The sequence below is a fragment of the Prinia subflava genome, chromosome 8 (assembly GCF_021018805.1).
Source record: "Prinia subflava isolate CZ2003 ecotype Zambia chromosome 8, Cam_Psub_1.2, whole genome shotgun sequence".
NCBI lineage: Eukaryota > Metazoa > Chordata > Aves > Passeriformes > Cisticolidae > Prinia > Prinia subflava.
Genome location: NC_086254.1, coordinates 19,739,842 through 19,763,605, shown reverse-complemented (window position 1 = coordinate 19,763,605; position 23,764 = coordinate 19,739,842). Strand labels below are relative to the sequence as shown.

General features: G+C 47.9%; 3 protein-coding genes across 3 annotated transcripts in view; 2 read left to right on the top strand and 1 right to left on the bottom strand.

Moving 5' to 3' along the window:
- Nucleotides 1-15,370, top strand: part of LOC134553834 (M1-specific T cell receptor alpha chain-like) — a 225,863-nt gene extending 210,493 nt beyond the window's left edge. Inside the window, exons 5-8 of the mRNA XM_063403962.1 lie at nt 8,437-8,700; nt 9,503-9,550; nt 11,091-11,200; nt 11,664-15,370. Coding sequence (XP_063260032.1) covers nt 8,437-8,700; nt 9,503-9,550; nt 11,091-11,200; nt 11,664-11,669 — 428 coding nt within the window. The 3' untranslated portion in view covers nt 11,670-15,370. The remainder of the gene's footprint in view (nt 1-8,436; nt 8,701-9,502; nt 9,551-11,090; nt 11,201-11,663) is intronic.
- Nucleotides 15,371-19,285: 3,915 nt separating this feature from the next.
- Nucleotides 19,286-21,525, bottom strand: DAD1 (defender against cell death 1). The gene is made up of 3 exons (XM_063404016.1): nt 21,263-21,525; nt 20,059-20,209; nt 19,286-19,470 (listed from the first exon to the last, which is right to left on the bottom strand). Exons 1-2 carry the CDS (start codon nt 21,471-21,473, stop codon nt 20,079-20,081), a joined length of 342 nt encoding a protein of 113 aa, XP_063260086.1. The 5' UTR covers nt 21,474-21,525; the 3' UTR covers nt 19,286-19,470; nt 20,059-20,078.
- The window catches only part of LOC134553837 (olfactory receptor 10A5-like), a 72,608-nt gene continuing 70,247 nt past the window's right edge, over nt 21,404-23,764 (top strand). The window contains exon 1 of the mRNA XM_063403964.1: nt 21,404-21,542. The gene's annotated coding sequence lies outside the window, so the exon portion shown is untranslated. The remainder of the gene's footprint in view (nt 21,543-23,764) is intronic.

Below are 23,764 nucleotides of genomic sequence, written 5' to 3'. Positions count from 1 at the left end.
GGGAGTGGAACCAGACTTGTCATTGCCCCAGGTGAGTCGTGTCCCCTGTGAGCCAAGGTGGGCTCAGCACAGACAATGCTGTGCCCTGTCAGCAGTGCAGGGGCTTGGTGGAAGATTTGGGCTGCTTTTAGTATTCCAAGGAAAAAAATGGGAGACTTTGTGCTTAACCAGTGTGTGCTAGAAATATGTCCATGCTGGGGAAAAGAATTGTTGGAAATGTGACAAGAAGTAAGTGAAATGCAAGAGCAGGGATGTGTAAGACTAAATCAGATTTCTGTGATTTGGGACACTGAACCCTGTGGAAAACTTCAGTCCGCTCACAAACAGGGCTAATGTTTGCAAAGAAGGAGCAAAATGCAGTTCAAGCTGTTGGCAAGAACAATAGCAGTGATCTCTGGGTTACTGCTGGGAACTGTGGGACTGCAGCTACAGCCCAGAGAGCAGAAATGGGAATGACACAAGCTGTGGATCTTTCCTGTGAGCTGTGGGGACTGGGAGGTTTTGTTTGGACGCTCCCTGCTAAATCACACAGTTTAAGGGTGAACGTGGCACTGCTGGAGTATGGCTTGGACTTACTGGTCTTGGAGGGCTTTTCCAGCCTGAACAATTCGATTTTGCCATGATTCCAATTCATGAATCATTACAGCATGAAATACAGCCTGCAAAGGAGGGTGGGCATTGCAAAAGAGAGCAGAACGGTGACACAGGCTGCTGAGAGCCCCCAGCAGCAGTCAGGAGGCTGCACACACAGCTGGGAGGTTGTGTGTGCACACAGGGATGGAACGCTGCTGCTGCTGCATGGAGAGAGAGGACAGGATTCACAGATGGTGAATTAGCCAGGCAGAGAAACGTGGCTGAAGGAAGTGCTTGTTTATGCTGAGGTGATATTGTTGTGAATGTTGAATGTTGGTGAGATGTGTGGACCTGCTGGAGGGCAGGGGGGCTCTGCAGAGGGACCTGGACCAAGCTGGATGGATGGGTTGAGTCCAGCAAGGCGAGGCTTAACAAGTCCAAGGGCCAGGTCCTGCACTTTGGCCACAACAACCCCTGCAGTGTTGCAGGCTGGGGACAGAGTGGTTGGACAGCAGCCAGGCAGAAAGCTGATGCCTTGGGAAGGCTGACCTGAAACTGAGACTGGACAGAGTCTAGCGAGCTAAAGAGTAAAGTAGGGATTTATTGAAAGGCCTCCAGGATCCACCTTGGGCAGGACAGGGCCTGCCCAGGGCTGCACCCAGGGTGGACCAAGGATGGTCACAGAATGGATCCAAAATTGTCCCAAAATGGACACCAGATGGTCCCAAAATGGCTGATGGGTCATGAGGTCTCACACTTTGATAAGTTTTGTCCATTTGCATATTGGGGTTTAATTGTCCAATTACAGCTTCAGGTTGTGAGGTCTCATCCTCCCTTCAGCCACCTTTGTTTGTGCTTTTGGGCTGAAAGTTGTCCTTGGTGTCCAGCAGGAAAAGGATTTGTTTTGTGTCCCTGCTCTGTGCAGAGCTGAGTGACCCTGGCTGTGAGCTCAGAGCTGCACCCCTGGGCAGCACAGGATCTGAAATACATCAAAGATAAAACTGAAGGCATCAAAGGGACCTGCAGGGACCGATGGACATGAGCCAGCAGTGTGCTCAGGTGGCCAAGAAGGCTCCTGGCCTGGATCAGGAATGCTGTGGCCAGCAGGAGCAGGGCAGATTCTTCCCCTGTGCTCGGCACTGCTTGGGCAGCACCTCGAGTGCTGTGTCCGGTTCTGGCCCCCCAATTTAGGAAGGACATGGAGGGGCTGGAGTGTGTCCAGAGAAGGGTGTGGAGCACAAGTCCTGTGAGGAGTGGCTGAGGGAGCTGGGGTTGTTTATCCTGGAGAGGAGGAGGCTCAGGGGAGACCTCCTCACTCTCTACAATTCCCTGACAGGAGGGTGCAGCCAGGTGGGGGTCAGGCTCTTCTCCTTGGTGATCACTGGCAGAATGAGAGGACACCACCTTAAGCTGCACCAGGAGAAGTTTAGGTTGGATGTCAGGAAAAAATTCTTCACTGAAAGAAAGATTGGGCACTGAAATTGTCTGCCCAGGATGGTGGTGGGATCACTGTCCCTGGAGGTGTTTAACAAAGCCTGGACATGGCACTCAGTGCCATGGTTTAGTTCATGAGGAGGTCTTGGGCCATAGGTTGGACTTGATGATCTCAAAGGTCTTTTCCAACCTAGTTCATTCTGTAATTCTGTGATTATTCTGTGAGATTCCAAAAAATCCTCGCACTGCCATGCTCTCCAGCCTTCACCCAGCAAAAACACCACCCAGGGCACCATTTTGCAAAGCACTGTGTCACAGTGCGATGCTGGGACTTATGGCAAGCTTACATTTGGAGCTGGAACCAAACTCGTGGTTTCCCCAGGTATGTCTGAATTCCCAGGTGGAAGTGCTTCTCTCAGCTCACAAATAGTATTTTGACTATTTTGCCACCCTACAAATATTTTAGCAGTTGGTATTAAGAGCAAGTGATTTCCATGGCTGCAAGTACATTCTCCCCTCCCTGTTCCTGAGAATGAACATAGCAGAGGTTTTACATGTGCAAGAGGATTTGTCTTGGAAAATCAGCAGGAGGTGAGCTCCTACAGCAAGCTCCTCAAACAGAGAAGCAAAATGAAATGGTGAAAGCCAGCAGAGACCAGCAAAATGCAGAGGGGAAAAACTCTTTCATAAAGCTGTAGTAGGTTAAATGGACTTTTATTGTATGTGGATAGGAATAGTTGGAGATAACCAGACTCAAAATTGTATCTGAACACAAAAAATGCACATATTGGGTCTGTGCTTTGGAGATCCTTGAGCTGTAACCGTAGGGGGTGAGTTTCTGTTATTATATAAGCAGAAACATTTGTTTTACAAACACAGGACAAGAACGTCAGGGAGCTTGACCTGGAGAATGACACCAAGCTCATTTCACAGCCAGCTTGTGTTGGGTCCTGGGGATTTACCTGGTCCTGCCATGTCCAGGTGAAGCTTGGAGCACATTGGAAATGAGAGTCTGGAAGTGGTGGAGAACAGCGTGACCAGCCTTAAAACTGAGGGTGGGATAAATATTTGGATAGAGGGGAAATAGGGCAAGAAGCAAAGTTAATTACTGAATAACTTGAATATTTTTTCTGGAGAAAAAAGGATGGAGAGAAAAGTGTGTTTTGACTGTTGCTGCCAAAAATATGTGAAAAAAATTCCCCCCAAACTCCTACGCATCTTCTCTTGTTTGAAACCCTTCGTAAAAGGGAAAGAAAGTAACACTTGACAAAATATCAGTATTTGTTGTAAATGTATCAAATTTTCCAAATTTCTTTAAAATCTATTTAGGATTGTTTAATATCTAAATTGAGTGAACTTACTCTTGAAAAGTAATGTTTTCATTTCTTAAAATAGCAGTGATTCGTAAGATAATTTCAACATGATTTTATTCTGAAAGTTTAAAAACAACAACATAAGCAAAGAATTCCTTCTGGAAACCTCTGAGGAAAATTCTCTTATTTTAAATGACCCACCCTGAGCCTCTTCAAAAACATCTGAGAGAAATGAGAATCTTAAGTTTATATGGAGCCACCAGCAAGCTAAAGGAACTATAAATCAGAGCTCTGAGTTCATGTAGGTGTCTCCAGATTTACCATTATGGCCTTATCTGTGTGCAGCTGCTCTGGTCACACTGGAGGAACATCCCTAATGCACCCTGAAACCTCAGAATGAGCACTGATCTCCCTGCCCCAAAGAACTGCACACCAGAAGAGCTTTCTGCTCAAAAACTAACTGGCAGCTTTGCTCTGGAATCACTCTTGGCTCATTCAGATGGCAAATCCAAGAGAATGGGATAATGGAGGTTTCACTGCACCATCAGTCCCTAGGGGAGCTGTGCAGTGACAGTAAATAAATTCATTTTTGGGAGAGGAATCAGGCTGGCAGAATAAATAAATGAGGAATAAGGTGGAGAATAGAAGCTGTGGTGCAGGTGGCTTTCTGGAAACATTGGGACAAATATCGAGGGGAATTTTAAGGAGAGTATGTTTGGGAGTGCAAAATGCAAAATACCACATGGAAAGAAAGTCAATAGGTGGAAAAGTCCTAGGTAAATTGATCTGTCTGTTCATAGAGATAAACAGGATTTCTTTTGGTGCAGTATTTAATTGCTGAAGGTTCCATTCAGTGCTGCTCTGGATATTGTAGAGGCCTGTGCTATTGTGTGACTATGGAAATTACAAACTCACATTTGGATTGGGGACGAGACTTCTGGTTTTGCCAGGTACATCTACCCCGATTTTTTTCACTAATTTGCAAGTTTGTTAATACGCACCAGGATCTGGGGAATGGCAGCTGCCAGAGGAATTGCAGCCCACCTGGAGCAGTGGCATTTAGCTCAGGGCAGCTGTCCAGGCTGGCAGGCTCAGGCTCCCAGTGCTCCTCCTCTGATTGCACTCCTGGGATCAGCCAAGACAAACCCTGGTTGTGCTCTCCTGCAAAGTCAGGCACAAGGATTTGTTCTCTCCTAAAGGATCCATCTGTGCCACTTCCATTGGCCTCAAGAAAAGCCATGGATTGCATGATTGGCAATTGATTGAGAGACAGGAAGACTGATTCAGTGATCAGAATTCAATTTCACTCAGGTTTCCCAAAAGCTTATATACTATTTCAGACAGGTTAATAATTTCTACTACAATAATCAGGTTGAAAATCACACAGAAAACTCATACATTTAACAACAATTCTTTGCTTGCAGAAGTTGATTTAATCTCCACTCTTCCTGTGAGCAGGTTTCATCCCATCTTTTGTAATCTTCACAGTTCTGTTTGTTCCTGCCATGGCATCTTGGTTATCAAACCAGCTCTGCTAATCAAGTCTGTTTGACTCTCTGTTTTGTGTATTCCACATGCATAAGTCAAATGGAAATGCACTGAAAAGCCAAGAGCCAGGGATGTGCACCCACAGAAAGCCAGCTCCGTCCTGGGCTGCCTCCCCAGCAGCATCACCCAGGAGATTGGGGGATTGATTCTCCCCCTCTGCTCTGCCCTGCCCCGGTGAGACCCCACCTGCAGAGCTGTGCCCACCCCGGGGTCCCAGGAAAGACAAGGACCTTGGAGTGGATTGACAGGAGGGCCACAAAAACACTCAGAGGGATGGGACAGGCTGAGAGGGGTGGGATGGTTTAGCCTGGACAAGCCTCCAGAGAGACCTGACTTCAGCTTTTCAGTACTTAAAAGTACCTACAGACCTATAGCAAAGATGGAGAATAACTTTAAAAAACCACCTGTAGTGACAGGACAGAGAGTAATGGTTCTAAACTAAAAGAGGGTAGATTCAAACTGGAGTTTAAAAAGAAGTTTAGCACAGGTTGCCCAGAGAGGTGGTACTTGCCCCATTCCTGGAAACATTCAAGGTCAGGTTGGACAGGGCTCTGAGCAATCTTGCTTAGTTGAAGTTGTCCCTGGACATTGCAGAAAAGTTGATTTAGGTGACCTTTCAAGTTCTCTCTAATCCAAACCACTCTGTGGTTCTGTGATTTAGAAAATATCCACTTAGGAAAAAGAAAAGAACCTTGCTGGTGATCAAGGCATGTGGGAAGTAAATACTCAGGAGAAAAGCTGGACTGAAAGGCTGTAGCCACAACTGCAGGGCTCAGTGATCTGGAATTTTATGTGATATTACAGGCGGAAAAGCACAACATTCCTTGTATTGCCCCAAAATATATAACACCACACAAGAGTAACCAGTGAATTAATGAACATTTTTTAAAAATTTGACCTCTGTGTTTCTGATCCTGATAATTTTGTAGTAGATTTATTTGGCACTTTGGTGGTGTCCTAAGTCATCACGTTTCACCATTGCTCCCTGAAGTTCCCCCCTGCCCTGGACTCTCTGTTGACCTGGCTGGCAGCACTGCAGAAACCTGCCCACCTTTTTGTAGAGGCTGGCACCAGTGTGTCAACCAGGGATATGGGAAACTCACATTTGGAACGGGGACCCAGCTTGTTGTTACCCCAAGTAAGTCTGAGCTTTCCACATTAACACCAGGACTGGTACATCATTTGTGGGTTGGGTAGATGCGATGCCTGTTTCCCTGGTCCTAGAACTGAGAGCCAGACACAGTTAAAGGATAAAAGGGTTTTTATCTTGGTGTTTAATAAGGATCCTTAGGTGCAACAATTAATCAGGATGGAATACACTGAAATGAGACTCCGGGGTGACCTTGTCTCTCTCTACAGCTCCCTACAAGGTGACTGTGTCAGGCGGGGTCGGTCTCTTTCTCCAGGCAGCACTGACAGGAGGAGAGGACACAGCCTCAAGCTCCACCAATATAGGCTGGATATTGGGAAAAAGTTTTTTACTGAAAGAGTGATAAAGTACTGGAGTGGTCGGCCCAGGGAGGTGGTGGAGTCACCATCCCTGGATGTGTTTAAAGAAAGACTGGATGTGGCACTCATGGTTTAGCTGAGGTGTTAGGGCTGGGTTGGACTCGATTATCTTGGAGGTCTCTTCCAACCTGGTGATTCTGTGAATTCTGTAAATGGAGAATGTGATAATTTTCTGCATGATAGCTGGGAATTAAACCAGTTCAGGGTTTCTACTTCAGCTTGTTTGGAGGGGAAAAAGGAAAGGGCACAGGTCTCAGCCTGATGTTGGAACAGGGTTCAACTTCCCTGAAATCAGCCTCTGGCTGTCTGTTTCTGTGGACTGGGCAGGAATAGCAGCATTCCAACAGCTCCTGCTCTTCCACCTGGAAGACATCCTTCGGTAAAGGTAAAATTAGTCAGCATGGAAAGCTCAGAGCATCATTATTAACTTCTCACTCTTTCCTGTGAATAGAGCTCATAAAAATACCAAAACTAAATAACATCTCCAGCACAGGCAGCAGCTCATAAAGACAAATAACAGATCACAGGGCTGTGGTTAGAGTAGATGTTATTCACCAAAAGTATCTCAAACCTTCACAGCAGTGGGCAGATACAGCAAGGAATTTACAGGAACTGAACTGCAGCACCAGAGCAGAGGCAGCCTCCGCTCTGAGTGAGAACAGGAAACTAATATTTTGCAAAACTGCTGAAGTTTCCTGTGAAAAACAGACTTGATTGTTTTCTGTGTTCAAGATCAAAGCATTGCACAGATTGAGAGGGAGAAAAACACCCCAGTTTGGAGAGAGGTAGATATTTGTCTCTTCAGAATGCACAGTACAGAGATGAGAGATAAGGAGAGCAGTTTGACAAATTCCTCCTCTTCCCTTTCATTTCCGTGTACCCCATGGCAGTGATCTACCCTGGCTCATCTGTATTTTATACAGGGATCAATCATCAGGCTTTTTATCAGCTCCTGCCTTCCTCTCCCTAGCACACAATTGCTATTTCCAAAACACTGGGAGTGCAGGAAATAAGGGAATCCCAACAGACAGTAAATATTTCTGCATAGAGTCTCATCAGGGTCTTCAAAGCCCGGGCAAAGCTAGAAGAAATGAATTGCAATTCAGGAAATGGGCCAGAGAATGAACCCTCGGGCTTTGTGGATTATTTTTTTTTTTTCTGAGATGATACTAGTAGAGAAGTGTGGCTGTTTTGCTGAGGTGGCAACAGCTGGGAGCAGAACTGCTAAAGAACATTTATTTCAGTGATGAAGAAGGTTTGGGAAACTTTCTAGACATTTCCCATGGGAAGAAATGAAAATTTTTTCATCTGGGTGCTAAGATGTCTTCAGTATTTCCACAACATTTATCAGTGAAGTATGTGAAGAGGGAGAAAGCAAAGATTAATCTCAGCTCTCAATCCTACAGTAACACTTCATCAGTTTATAAATGTGAGCTGAGCTGTCACTGAAATCTGTGAAGGCCAAAGGAAAATGCAGCCACAGGGCTGCTGAGAGCCCCAAACCTGCACTGTGGCTACAGCAATATTTCATTTCTGTAATATTTCATCTGGTCATCATGAGAGCACTGCAGTGTCTGGAATATTTTACTGTTAGCCATGAGCAAGGATTTAGGAACGCACCTTCTCAGAGAATCAGATGAAATGTATGCTTAGAGTACAAGTTCATAAAGCTAAATATGCAAAAACGGATTTAACCACAGGTTGTGTGTGGAAAATCCCAGTCTGACTGACTGGCTAGCAGAGTTTGAAGCAAGGAATGAGGAATGAGCTGTGAGCAGGGCTGGAGGTGCTCTGGGTGCTGTTGGTGTGAGCAGGACTGGGCTGCAGCTCCCAGCCCTGCAGGCTGTGCCCCACCTTGGTCCCACAGCACACAGGGATGCTGCCTCCTTGCCTTTGTAGATCTTTGGTTCTCTGAAGGTGTCCTGGCACAAGATCCCAATGATGAGGCAACTTCCCACTGGAATAATGGCGAGACCTGCATTTCCAAGGGTTGAACGTTCAGACTGAAGGAGCCATGAATGTGTAACCTGACCTAACAACTCCTTTTCTCCTCTTGCAGAAGTTACGCCATCTCCCTCAGTCTACAGGCTGACCTCTAAAGACAACCAGGACCTGGAGATGTGCCTCATCACGGATTACTCCCCTGAGAAGCTCACCCTGAGCTCAGCTGAGCACCCCACGGCCGCGGTCGTGGGGGTGGCGGTGGCGGGGGGCGGCGAGGAGTCCAGCTACCTGTCCACCCACTGGGCCAGGAGGGACCAGCTGCACTGCGGGGCCAGCCACGAGGGCTTTGGAGAGCTGGAGAGTGAGGACCCTGAGAGTGGTAAGGGCATTTCTGGGGCTGGCAGCAGGGATGGAGGCGCTCTGGATGTGTGGGCCTGATATTTTTGGGTGTGGAAGATTTTAGCCCACTAGCAGCTGCTAATTCTCTTCCCAAGGGAAAACTTTTTGAGAAAGCTTCTTGGCAAAACAGCTATCCTTTCCCAAAAGGATCTTTCTCCAGATGGTGTTTTGCCTTTCTGGTTCTCAGAGAAAAACATTTTGGCCGTTTCTCTGGTTTGACCAATGGGACTGGGGAGGTGTCAGTCCTGTTCACCCATCATGTTAAGTCTGTATCGGAGCACCTTATAAAATTAGACAATTAAAGCCTTTTTTATGCCTTTTGCCTTATGAAATAGTTGGAGTCTCTTGTCTTTTGTCCATGTCCTGTAGAGACTTGGGTGCTGTTGGTGTGAGCAGGACTGGGCTGCAGCTCCCAGCCCTGCAGGCTGTGCCCACCACAGCCCCACAGCACACAGGGGTGTTGGGATGCTGCCTCCTTGCTTTTGTTTTCTCTCTCCTTCCTCCTTGGTGGAAACAGGATTAAGGGTCAGTAGTCTGGTACAGTCATAGCAGAGAGACCTTAAAAACACAATGTGGGGGGATAAAAGCTTGAAATTCCTTTGTCTAATGGGACACTGAAGTTTAATTAGATCATATTTTATGCTTGCCCTGAAAAAAAGGAGGAAAGGGTGTTTATGGGAGGGTTTGTTGGCCAGAAACTCTAATGAGTCCTTCTAAGTAGAGACAGACCTCTGAAGAAGTACATTTTTGTTATTAATCAAATTTATTTTTACTCCCTGCAGGTGCCAGTGCTGTCTGTGTCACAGGGCTGTCCCTACACTTCAGGACAGGTATGTAACAGCATTTCAGGAGAAAAGTTTGGCCTGACTAAAGTTTTTGCTGGGGAAGTATTCTTTTTGAAGCAGCAAAAAGTCAGACAGAAAATTTCCAGAAGGGCCCCTACAGGTTTTAAGCATCAAGGCTGAAAGTCGTGGTGTTGATGCAGCCTTTCTGATCCTATCTGATAATTTCATGCAGTGTAGAAGGTGCCCACATGCTCCTGCTCTGACTCACCCCAGAGTGGCTCCGGGTACTGCTATGAGTCAGCACTGCCTCATTTCAGCCTTTGGAGGAGCTGGGTTATTTTGGGTGCACAAACACCTCATGAAACCACTGCTAAGCTGGTGGTTCCTGTGCTTAGGGCTCGCCAAAGCTGCACCCGAGCCAGCTCTGCCCCAGCTCAGGGCAGTGCTGCAGTCCAGGGAGCTGCTGCTGTGCCACTTCAAAGGGCACAGCCTCTGCCTGCCCTGCTCACAGAGCAGCTGTGTTCTTGCAAATCTTTCCAAAACACTGTTTCAGGAAAATACCCGTCAGTAAACACGGCTGATTCCATCAGCTCTCTGAAAAGTTCTCAGTGATTAACTCCCAGTGAGATTTTGCTGACAGCTCCCTGCTTCTCCAGGATAAATCAACGTATTTTCAAGTAGAAATGGCTTTGTAACTGTTGCAGCCATGAGGCCTGAGAGGCCTCTCTGGAAATCAGTTGCCTAAGATAAAGAAAGGCCTGGTCATGGTGACTGGACCAAATAACCCCTCTCCTGCCCTCGGACTCTCTCTTATCTCCCTGTAAGACAACAGGTCACATTTACCCCGACTCACACCATTGGACCATTTCTCAAATACCCTATATAAACCCCACTTTTGCCCAGCTCAGCAGAAGACCTATCTCTCAAACCCTTCACTTAGGATGCCAATAAAGATTCATCTGTGGAACCTCATCCAGCGCTTCTCCTCTCTCTCCCTGTGTCTGCCAAGGCACTTAGCAAGTTAATGAGCTGAAATCACTGAGAGCTGAACCTGCTAAGAGCTGAAATCACTGAGAGCTGAGCTTGCTAAGCATTGCCTGTGCCTGGGAGCTTTGCCCGAGGTACTTGGACAGGAGGTACTGAGCAGTGCCCTCTATCCAGGAATACCCACGGCAGCCGGGATCAAACTGACCCCAAAGCCCCAGGCAGGATCAAATGTAACCTCAGATTAGTACAAAATTCAAATACAATTGTGTTCTATGATTAAAATCAAAATTGCTTTCCCCCTGCCCATCTTCAAAAAAATTTAGAGAGAGGAAGGAGGGCTGCCTCCAGCATCCTGAGTTCACTATGCACAGTATTTAAAACCAGCTTGGTGGCTGGCACACTGGCATACTGGATAATTAAGTGGTCATTGAATGGAAGAAATTAAAGTCTCCTAGTCCTGCTCCCTATCTCATTTCCTGTCCTACCAGCAGACTCCATCACACAGCAGAGCAGCTTCTTTAAAAAGGGCTTTTCAGCCTGTCTGGAACACGAGGATGTCTCAGTGCTCTTGTGACTCTCATTTTCTGTTTTTTTCCAGATGAACACTTGAACACACTGTCTTTATCACAGCTGGGCCTCAAAATTGTTTTAATGAAAGGAATAATTTTTAACGTGGTGATGACGATGCTTATGTGGAAGAAAAAAAAGGTGAGTGTACTTGTGGGGGTCTGAAAACATCTGTCAGAAAACATCTGGATTGGTTCTTCAGCTGTGAATGCTCCTTCTCTCTGGAACAGCTGCTGATGCAGTCTATCCAGACTTCTTTTGTCTGCCAGCAGTAAAATCCCTCTTTCCTCTGACCATTTTCACCCACTGCTCAAATGCTCTTCCTTGTCCATAAGAATGTTTTTTTTTCCTTTCAAGACATTTCTCCCTTCTATTTCTACATCCATCCCTTCCCTTGCCTGCATTCATCCATCAGACTTCTCCTCTCAACCACCTCCAGCTGGGAAAGTTTGATGGTTATTGACTTCAATATAAATAGTCATAAATTAGTCTTTGCCAGTGTCTGTTTCTTCTCTTTCTCTTGCCTGGACACTTCAGCTCCACAATTGTGCAGCTGCGACTGTAACCCAAAATATGATTTAACACATCTTTATTTTTGTTACAGGACTGAGAGTAATGAGGTGGTGCAGTCCTGAAGTACCAAAACCATCAGCTTTGAGAGAGCATCGTGGGCAAGAGGAGGCACAGGGATATTCCCTGTGGAAGGGACATCACTTGCTCTTATACATCACACCAGCCATTATATTCTAAATTGCTTTATTTGCATTGCTTTAAAACTACTCCAAACGAAACATTTCCAGCATTCTGCCCTCCAGATGCCTGGGTCATTCACCAGCCAGTGCCTCTTTTGCATGAAGCAGACTTTGCTGTAATTGTACATTGCCAAGCATTCCGCTGTTACTTGCATTAAAACAACGACTTCTGCCTGGAGCAGTGTTGTTTGTCAAAAACTGCAAGTTAAATATCACCTGAATGGGATTTTTTTCCTATTTTGGCAGCTTTAGGGTATTCATGTCTCTTAGGGTGCACCCCCAGAACCCTTTTCAGGTAAAAATGAAACTCTTTGAAAAGCAAAGGGAGACTCAGGATGCACTGTCCTGCCACCCTTTGCTAGACCAGAGAAAGATATCCCCTTTTTATTCCCTAGAGGATGAGCTGCAGGTTTCCCAGAAGTCCCAAATTCAGTGAAATTGTCACTTCAATATCACAAAAAAAAAAAAAACCAAACAAACAAACAAAAATTATTTTTTAAAGTCTAACTGATCATAGCATCTTAATTTAAACCAGTTGAATATTTGGCTTTGCGTTTAGTAAAAAGACAAACCACTTTTGTTCTTTTGGATTACTTCTAACAACCTGAGCTCTCCCAGGTTCTTTCTGTAACAATTGCATAAAAATACACTGAATTATTTATCTGTCCACGTGTGCCCACCTTGGAGCAGTGCTTGCCTGTGACATCTGCATGCTGCTAATTAATAAACTGTACTGGCACCCACAAGATGTCTTGGCATTTCTCCATGCTGTTATCAAATACTTATTACCAAAAATAAGAAACTTGTTTGTCTCTTGTGTTTGTTGTTTGAGGCATTGCTTCCCCCTTCAGCTGAGCTTTGGGGTGAGGGAGGGAAGGGGTTGGATCCACCACGGAGGGGGGAACAAAGCCCTTCTGCAGGACATCTGTGCTGTGTCCCTGCCAGGACAGGGGGGAGACAGAGGAGGAGGAGCCCCTCTGCCCCAAGGGGAGACCCTGAGCTGGGTGGAGACACCAAAAAACATCACTGTGAAAAACATGGGTCACCTTTGTTAAAATTTAATAATGAAATTAAGACATTAAGAGACATAAAAAAGCACAAAAGTGACAGACGTCTGGGTGCTGGTCTTCCCCTTAAAAAAATAGGTTATTGAATATTCATAAATTTCATACATGATTCAAACATTCCTTTCAACTTTAGGTGTTTCTGCTTAATTTCAGCTGTTCTCTCCCACCATTCTGTCTTGCAAATAAATCTTCTTGTGGCTCCACGAAGCTGCAAATTCCTTGATAACAGAGACAACAAATTCTTTCTTTTGAAGCCTTTGCTGGCCTTGCTGTTATCTCTATCCAGACAGGATGATGTGAGGAATTTCTTAATTGTGTCTCCTTTCTTTGAGATAGTTACAAAAAGCATTTTACATCACGTAGTTTCTATTTTGATATCATGCTATGGTCTAAAAACTAGATTTATCACACTACTAAAACAGACTACATTAATACAACATAACTTTCTAATATAACACATAGTATTCATTTTAATATTTGCAAAAAGCCAGTCATATAATATTTGTAACAGCCACAGTGAGGGGACTGCTCATGGCTCCTGGAGGCAGATTGCTGCTGCTGAGGGGTACTCAGGACCCTGAGGTGTCCTGTCCCCAAGTCCCCACTCCTGAGTGTCACTGCAGCACAGGGCACCAATGGGCCCCCTTTGCCTCCAGGTTCTGGCCCTGGCAAGTCTGGAAGGGAAATGTTCTCCTGTTGTGACATCAATTCCTCCAGCGTTTCCTGATGCCACAGTGATTTCTGAGACTACCTAAAAACAGAGGCCAGACAAAATTAAGAGAATAAAAAGCAGTTCTGGTTTTTGAAGGGCCCTCAGGTACATTTTGGGCAGATGAAGCCCCCCAGGGGCTACACCCAAAAACGGACCATGGGTCATGGGTTTTCACACTTTTATAAGTTTGGGCCATTTGCATATTGGGAGTTAATTTTCCAATTACAGCTCCAGGTAATGAAGTCATTTACCCCCAAGTTTGCTCCCCCCAACTCACTTTTGTTCCTACTTTTTGGGGCCTGATGCAGTGAGGTGCCCTTGAGACCCAGGCCTGGAGAGGAATTGCTGTGTCTGACCAAAATGGGGAGGCAGCAGCTCCCACTGTGTGTGGAGTTTGGAGTTATCCACTAAAGAACTGCAGGATTACAAATAGATGAAAAATAGAAAACCTCAGATCCTAAGGCAGCACCAGAGGTTCCTCTGTGGGGGAGAAATGAGAAGTATGCTCTGACAGAAACACACTCTCCCTGCAAAGCTTGAACCTTGTACCTCCCACGAGTTCCCAAAGGCAGGAAAAGCCTCCCAGGACCAGTGAGGGTGCTTGTCCCTCCCCCAGCTGGGCTCACAGCCTGCACAAGGAGCTGGTTTGGAAAGGGTCACGATTCAAACCCTTTGAGCCAAAAGCCCTGGTGCTTCCTGTGGGAGGACCATGCCAGGATTGTTAGAAATGAGACGCTTGACAGGGCCAATATTTCAAGCAGCAATTCAATTTAATAATTGATTAATTAGCATGGTAAAGTGTGAGCAAAGGCAGCGCTGGGTACAGTGGAAGGATTTTCCCTTCCAACTGCACACCCATTGCTGGACTTGCTGGGATTTTATTGGCTATATTCATACATATTCATAAGCTTTTCTTAGCTGTTTCTATTTCTAATTTCTAACGTCATTATTCAATACCTAACAGTAGTAAATCTGTGATGGTGACGTTTGGTTCCTGTTCAATTTCTATACTCTATTGTGATCCATTTTAGATTTCAATATTCCAGGTTGTTCATCCATGCATTCTACTCATGATCAAATCTGCCATGCCACTGGGAAACAGCCTGAAGAAGCTGCCTAAACCATATATGAACGATAAAGCAAGTCATAAGTCATCGCATTTCACAGATTTCTAACCAATGAACCTCATTCTAGAAAATTTCAGGGATGTGGAAGAAAACTTTCCATACTCATTCCACAGTCATCACCTATTAAAATTAATAACCATAGTAAATGTTTTATCTTGCACTTCAAACTCACTCCCAGATGAAGGGACAAGAGTTAAGGACTGTGCTGCCTCTGTTTTCACATCTCTTTCCTCTTCCAGGTTAAAATTACCCCAGTGCAGGATTTGCCAAGTGGGAGATGAGTTCAATGTTTTGACTAAAATGGCTCCTGCAAAGCACTGAACTTGCAAGGTCTACTTCAAAAACACTTTCAGATATCAGGCTGCCAATCTCCCACCACCACAACGTGCCCCCCCTTTCCCTGCATTTTCTTGTTTATTTCAAGACACAAAAACCACAGAGCAAAGCAAAGCCAGGAAATAACAGCAGGACAGGAGGTGGAAAGGGGCTCGTGGCCCAGGTGGGGCAGGAAGAGGCCACAGCACGAGTTCCATGACGCCACAGTCGAGATCTAGGTCACCACTGCTGCTCGTCTGCAGCCCACCACAAAAGCCACATCCTCTGGAAAGTGCAGCACAGAGGGGGTGGAGGTGGCACGTGGCAGAGAGGGGGAGAAGCTGTGGAAAAGAACAGCGGACTGTTAGACCACAAGCCAGAGTGGAATGAGGTTTTTAAGTGGTGCTCCTCCTCTCCCACCCCTCACCACAGCCTGCACTTGGGGAGTTGTTTTGGGTACAGCAGGAAGGATTGAGCTATGTATAGAGTGGGCAGGGAAAGGAGGGGGGAAATGCATTATAAAGCCTGGTGGGGAGAGCTCTTAGAATTGTGTCAGATTTCTGAATTTGCTGATAGGTCTCTGCACCTTTTTTTAAAGATTGAAACTGTGCAGAAAAATCCTTCCACTTCTCCTGGGCCAGATGAGAAGGAAGGATGGAAGAGCTGGCCAGAGTCCTCTCACACTGTCAGGGAAAGAGGTTTTCATGGTCCACCCTTAGCATCCTCTCTCCTGTCACCTCCTGTGGGTAGAAGATGAATTTGTGTGTTTTTCCAGGGTTTTGTTGGAGAAAATATCCTGCTCAGTATTTGTCACCTCTCATCAAACACAGCCCTGTGCACAAACCACCCTCTCTCATTTTTCTCCTCCTCCTCCTTGTGTGACCAGGGACCCAAGTGTGGACTTTACAAGGATCAGAGCTTGAAGGTGTCAGTGGATCTGAAGTTTATTCCAGTGCAGGAGGAGCTGTGATAGAACTTGGAAGGGACTTTAAAGAACACCCAGTGCCACCTCTGCCATGGCAGGGACAGCTTCCACTGTCCCAGGCTGCTCCAAGCCCTGTCCAACCTGGCTTTGGACCCTGCCAGGGATCCAGGGGCAGCCACAGCTGCTCTGGGCACCCTGTGCCAGGGCCTGCCCACCCTCCCAGGGAACAATTCCTGCCCAATGTCCCATCCATCCCTGCCCTCTGGCAGTCTGAAACCATTCTACCTTGCCCTGTCACTACTTTGTGGAATTCTCCTTTCCCTCAGGAATTCTGCTGTGGAGCTAATGGCAACTGGAGGAATTGTAAGCAGGTAAGAAGCACGAAAAAGGAAAAAAAAAAAAAGAAAACCTCCACAGCAAAGCCTCACATCTCCTTTCACTCAGCCTCTGTGCAGTTCTGAGCAGCAGCCAGGGCAGGATGGACCTGAGTGTCACCATCATGCAGCTGTCCCTCTGACATTCCCTTCCCCACCAAAGGGGATGGGAGTGGGCGAGGTCCTGGCAGGGGACACAGCCAGGCCACCTCACCCAAATTAGCCAAAGGGACATTCCAAACCAACCAGCTCAGATATACCAGCTAAGGGAGAGAGGAGGAGAGGGGAGTATTCCTGAATTTTCAATGTTTGCCTTTGGGAGGAACCATCTCATGTGCTGAAGCCCTGCTTCCCCTGCAGTGTCCAAACATTGCTGCTGAGGGGAAGCAGAGACTGATTTTTTTTTCTCTTTAGCCCATGCACGTACAGATGTCTGCCGATTTCTTCCTTTTACTGCAATAAAACTGCCTTATCTCACCCTGTTCATCATTCTCCACCTTATTCTCACCCCTGTCCCATGGGAGTAACTGAGTGGGCACCCAGGCAGGGTCAACCCTCTACCCCATCCCTTCACCCTGTGAGTCCCTGCCTGCTCTCCCAATGCTGTTGCCACTCCAAACAAGTCCAGGAGTGGTGCTGCCTGAGCTGGGATGAGTTATTTGTTCCTGACACAGACCCAGACTCCATCGTCTAGGACAGGGAAAACCCTGACCCCTCACACCTCGTGTCAGACAAGAGATTTGGGAGCCCCAGGTTTCAGACCTTTACAGGTTTAATGGCTCAGCACAGCTGGGAATGTTAAAAGGTGGTAAACAGGAGCCAGAATAGAATTCAGGGAGGTTCTGAAGGCATCAGAGACCCAAACTTCCATACCCTCAGTGCAGCACACAAACATTCCCATGCCATGGAGCCTCAAGGCTCTCAAGGTTTTACATCCCCAGCATTTCAGCCGCAGAGAAAACCAGACAAACACAGAGCAGGATCAGTGTGAGCACAGAACCTCATACATGAAGGTCCCAGTGAGACCTGACCAGCCTCAATCAGTGGGCAAAACACAAAGGTTCAAAGCCGAGGGCTGGTCCTGCAGTGGGGTCACAGCAACCCCCTGCAGCTGCAGGCTGCGGGAGGAGCAGCTCCAGAGCTGCTGAGCAGGGAGGGATGTGGCAGTGCTGGCCCAGCGTGAGCCAACAGTGTGCCCAAGCGGCCGAGGGGGCCAACAGCAGCCGGGATCACATCAACAGTACCTGTACCCAGCATTGCTGAGGCTGCAGCTCCAGTGCTGTGTTCAGTTCTGGAGCCTTCACTTTGAAAAGGACTTTGAGGGGTGGAGTAAATCCAGTGAAGAGCAACAAGGCTCAGGAAAAGACTGGAAAGCATTTCTCTTCTGAGGAATGGCTGAGGGAGCTGGGGTTGTTGGGTGTGGAGCTGGCTCAGGGGGGTGTTGCCCTGGTTTTTCTGAGTTTTTTTAAAGCCTTCTACTTGTTCATAAGATGGACTCAGTTCTTTAGTTTCTGTTCAATATTAAGGGTCAGTTTTTCACTTTGTGACACTTTGGAGCATAAAAAACCTTTCTTGTTTTTGTTCACTGTCCTATGTTTAGATATTTCTAGCCTGAAAATAATGCTGGTTGACAGCTTGTCGCCATGAGATTTTCCTAGTTTGCTGAGCATTCATATTAAGTAGAAGGTTTGCACCTTCTCACGCTCTCTCATGTAAACAGCAGTTATGTTTTATAAACATTACCATTGTTTTCACATTCTTATCCAAAGAGAACAATGACTGTGTGTCAGTCCCTTTGACCAATGTGGTTGAGAGGTGGGAATGTCACTCTGCAACCCATGGTCACCTTGCTAAAAGTATATAATAGGAAGTAATGAACAAAGGAGGGATTCTCCTCTGCTGCTCTCCCAAAATTCCTGACTCTGCATGTTATTTGAGCGAGGCTAACAGTGACAACAGCTGGTCTGGCCAGTGGGGTGAAGGGATGGTAAACCCAAAAGCCAACCCACAACCAGAGCCACAAATGTATAAAAATGAAAGAAATAAACAGGCTGGCCCTCTTTTTGGGGAGCAGCCTTTCACTGCAGACCTCCTGCCTCCGTGTTGCTGTTTTTTGTGCCGCTTTCACAGAGGGGTCACATCACCTCTGGAAGGTTGTGGTGAGGAGGGGTGGGTCCCTCGTGCTGTGACTGCAGTGACCACAGGGGGAATGGCCTTGAGCTGGGACAGGGGAGATTCAGGTGAGACCAGGGCCTCGAAGGGGCTGCCCAGGGAGGTGCTGGAGCCAATCCTGGGGTGTTCAGGAGGTGTTGGATGTGGGCTGGGTGATGAGCTTTGATTACTGCGGCAGTGTGGGGTGGGTGGCTGGATTGGACGATCTTGAAGGTCTCTTCCAACCCTGATCCTGTGGCTCTGAGCTTCTCCCTGGCCCCAGAGCAGCTCCAGTGCCACTGTGAGGCCCTGCCAGCTGGGCAGCCCATGCCAACATCCCTGTGTTTGATAAACACTGAGTGCAGGCACAGTGACAGTGACACCTTGGCGGGGTGGCTGTGTCACCCACAGCCCTCAGTGAGCCCTTGAGTCCAGCTGGGACATCCAGATGTGGCCCACGTGTCTGTGAGGGATGTGGGAGCACCTGGGGATGTGCTGCAGGACACCTCCTTCCCTTTGTGACCACTAAGCACAGCCTCATCTGAATTTTCCACAGCTTTGAAGCCCGGGGGCACATTGGTAACAGACTCTGGAAGATCAAAAGGCAGGAAAGAGGGAGATGAAAAGGGTGTGTGACAACCCAGTTTCCATGATCTTTTGTTTCCTACTTCCCTGCAAAACTGGGGCACAGAAAAAAAGCCTGCTGGGCAGAAGGGAAGGGAGAGAGGTAAAACCAGAGTCGCACCTGAGAGGGAACCTGGGTGCAGGAGAAGCTCTGTATTTGTCACCAACATGGAAAAGGCTGCAGTGTCATAAAGAGTTTTATTGATAGAAAGCATCAGTTACACAATGAGACTGCAGACCCCTCCACAGGACACTCTGAGGGGGGAAAATCTTGATCCCTGCGTCCCCTTCCTCCACCAAGGAAGGTGAGAGAGTGTTGGGCACCTCCCTATGCCAGGCTTTGCCATCAGGAGCAGTTCAAGACCTGGAAAGAGAGCAGGCAACATCAGCAATGTCACTGCAGAGCAGAGGGGACAAAGCTCCCCCAAGCCCCAGGGATCCTGTAACCCCTTGCAGAGTGACAACAGGACATGTCCCCACTCCCAGCACCCACTGTCCCTGTCCCCAGCTGCCCCATCTGCACACAAACTCCAGATTTGAACCCCAGCCACACCTCAGCCTCACAGAGCCCAGGAGCTCTCAAAGCTTCTCCTGCAAAGAATGGGGAATTTCTCTCACGAGAGGAATGTGGGTAGGTTTCCATAGTGGGGTAGGTTTCTGCATGTGGGTAGGTTTCTGTAGCAGCCCTAGTTAAACTCTTGAATTATAACAGCCAAAAGAGACGTGCTCAAAATCAGAAAGCCATAAATCCTCACTCTGTTCCGGAGGACAACAGCTCAGCTGTGCCTGGCCAAGAGGAAGCTGGGAGCTCAGGGGATTCCTGGATTCCCTCTCATTCTCATTCTAGTTCTCCCCAAAAGAGGAAGCTGGGAGCTCAGGGGATTCCTGGATTCCCTCTCATTCTCATTCTAGTTCTTCCCAAAAGCCCTTTTGTGACCCCACAGATCAGTACCTGGCAGCCTCTCCCAGAGCTCAGCCCACAAAGTTGATGACGACGAGATGGAGGATGGTGTTGGCAAAGAGGAAATCGGCAAACGCCCGCTCCGGTGAAATGCCCTGGAACTCGCCCTTGTTCTGGGGGTTGATCTGGATCCGGAGGCAAACTGCACAGCAGAGAGGGAATGAGGCATCAGTGAGCACAGCAGAGAGGGAATGAGGCATCAGTGAGCACAGCAGGGAGCTGTGGGGACAGCACAGCTTTCCTGGGGCAGCCCAGCCCAGGATGGGTCACTGCTCCTCCAGGGAAAAGTTACTCCATCCTTACTACAGAGGAGCAGAACACTGCCAGGGAATCACTGGCATGGATCCAGTGCTCCCACAGCCCCACACACAGCACAGCATGCCCACAGTCCTGAGGGGAACAGGCTCAGAGCAGGACTGGACTCACACAGGGGTGTGGATATTGCTGTGTCCTCTGTTGGGTGTGTTAGAAACACAGAATGAATTGTACTGGAAGGGACCTGAGAGATCATCTCATTCCAATCCCAGGACACCTTCCACTGTCCCAGGCTGCTCCAGCCCCAGTGTCCAACCTGGCCTTGGGCACTGCCAGGGAACAATTCCTTCCCAATCCAGCCCTGCCCTCTGGCAGTGGGAAGCCATTCCCTGTGTCCTGTCTCTCCAGGCCCTTGTCCAAAGCCTCTCTCCAGCTGTCTTGGCGCCCCTTTAGGCCCTGGAAGGGGATTTCTGGTCTCATTGCAACCTTCTCCTCTCCTGAACCCCCCAGCTCTGCCAGCCCCTGTGCTGAGCAGGGCTGCAGACAAACAGGGCGGGTCTGGGGTGTTGTAGGGGGCAGCACCGTGCGAGGGTCACTGCTGGGCTCTCGGTTCCACCGAGCCCCTCGGCTGAAAGGACAACTGCGGGACAAAGACCCGGACACAGGGGGACCAGGACCCGGACACCGGGGGATCAGCCCCGGGCCGGCCCGCAGTGCAGCGCTGCCGAGGAGCTGCTGCCCCCCGGGAGCAGAACGGGGAGCTGGGCAAAGGGCGGGGATGCTGAGGGGGGCTGAGGCTCCCGGGGCTCCCGTGGCTCTGAGCGCTGCTCCGGGACGCCCGCTAATTCCTAAGGATCCCCGCCACGCCCGCGGCCTCCGGGCGGAGGCTCAGGGTAAGCCCGGCCCGCGCTGCGGCCGTGAGGGGGAACGCAGCACTGACCGCCCAGGATGAAGCTGCCGACGGCGGAGATGAAGCCGCTGAGGAAGGAGTTGAAGGGGAATGTGCCGACGCCGAGGCAGTATCCGAACTGCAGCGCGCCGGTGAGCAGCACGTAGAGCAGGAAGGCGTCCAGCGCCTTGAGGCGCCCGGCGGTGCCGCCGCCGTACTCGGACAGGAAGCGCCGCGCCACGGCCCGCACCGAGCCCGCCATGGCCGCCGCCGCCACTGCGCACGCGCCGCGCCGCCCTCCCGCACCGCGCGTGCGCGCGCCGACGTAGCGGTAAGCGATTGGGGGGAACGGCCCTCCGGAGTGCGCATGCGCAATAGGCTTCGTGGCGTTCGCGGCCCTGGTGCTTTCCAAGAGCCAATAAGAGCGCAGAGACGGCTGTTGCTGGGTAGATTAGAGAGGTGATCCTGCCAAGGACCAATCAGAGCCCGGCGCCGCTGCGGGGGGCGGGGCCTTGCCTGAGGCGGCTCGGCTGAGGGGCGGGCCCGGGTCCGTGGCTGAGGGAATGTCCGGGAGCTGTGGCCGAAGGACTGTCCAGGATCTACCACGAGAGTGGTGGAAAACAGGCCTGTATTACCCTGCTTAGAGACGGAGAACGGGAAACCACTGCTTTCCTTTCCTTTCCTTTCCTTTTTTATTTTTTTTTTCCCTTAAAAACGATCATGGTACTGAGCCTGAAGTGAGAGCGAAACAACCGAGACCAAAACATCCCTGCTGCTTTTAGGTTTCTGAAGGGGAGGTTTATTTTTTAAATAAACCGAAGCAGAACTTTTCTCTGTACGTTCGTTCTGTTGAAATCATTGCAGCGTTGCTGTATCTCCAAAACCAGGGCTGCTCCCACACAGGCTCTGCAATGAAGGAAGAGCATTTTCCTATCAAAGAATCAGGGACTGCTTTGGAAGGGACTTTACCCCAACCTTCTGCAGCGGGTCCTAACTAGTAGAGCCTTTGAGGTGGATTTGAATGATGGGTGTTTGTAAATATACACATGTATATGTTATATATATATATATATATTTATATATTATATATAATATTATAAATATATAGAGAGTTTATTGTAGAACACTTTGGTTGCACACAAAAGCAGTTTTGTAGCCGTTTTGATTGTCATTGATAGTAATATGGTTGTGTAAAACCATAAACACACCACTTAAGAAAATGTAGAAGAAAGGAAAGGATAAGGGAAGAACGATCTCACCGCCCATAAAACAGTAAACACGAGGCAAATAATCACAGGCTGTGATTAGATTAGGTTGTGGTAACAGGACAAATTAAACAATCAATGCAGCAAAGAACTCTCCAGTCCTGTTACATCTTCCTCTTCACATGGCCACATCATCTTTTTATGGAATACCTGTAAGATAAGAACACCAGGCACTACTTGGAGCAGTTTTAAAAAGATGGAACTATCCATTTATCCAATTCATTTTCTTGTCTGGCATAATGCCACTAGAGCAGCAATAATGGAGACGTCTGAAACATGTTTTCTCTAAAAAAACAATAAGCCTAAAGTGTGCTGCAGCTCCTTTATGCTCCCCAGAATTTTTACTTTTTCTAGTGTGGCCAAGATTTCAGAGGGAGCACACACTGCGCCTCCTTTCCACCATATCCTCAGGAATTTACCCTTGGAGGAGGGAAGTTGTACTGATTCCAGAAGAGACTCTAGGCAAGGTTAAGAGAATAAAGTGGATATTTATTAAGGGCTTTCAGTAGCTACACCTTGGGCAGTCAAAGCCTCCAAGAGGGGCTACACCCAAGATGGACAAAGGTCATGAGTTTTCAGACAGAAATTATTTTGGTTCATTTACATATCAGGGGTTAATCCTCCAATTACAGCTTCAGGTAATGAAGTAATTTACCCCCAGTTTGCTCCCCCCAACTCACTTTTGTTCAAAATTTTCGGGGACTGAGGCAGTGAGGTATCCTGAGTCTCAGGCCTGGAAGGGAATTGTTTTGTCTGAGCAAAGTGTGAAGACAGTTAACTAACACTCTGTATGGAGTGGACTTCTTGCTGGCCCTCTGGCTTAACCAATGTGGTTGAAGAGGTGTTAACTTTGCCACGCAATCATATTGGTCTCTGTAAATAGTATATAAAGAAATCACATTTTGAATAAATCTCTCTTTCTTGCCTTCTGAGAAATCACGGAGTTAGTGTGTTTATTTTGTGTCCTATAGTAACAAAGGGACACTTATGCTTTACTTCATGCTGTGGATAACTTTGTGTAAGCTTTTCCAATCCATCAGAGGATACAGAGATTTACTAACCCGCTCTTGTCTGGGACATCTTCAATTGATGCAACAAACATCAGCAAACTAGAGGAAAACATATTACAAATAAAGAGATGGGCTGTAGCTGGGTATGGAAGAACAGATAAGAGATGAAGCTATACCAGTTATATACCAGTCTCGCTGTCTAGTTCAGGTTTCGTCTAAGCAGTGACTCCCCAAATCAGCTGATTGCAATCCCACTCCTCTGAACAGCGTCCCATTTC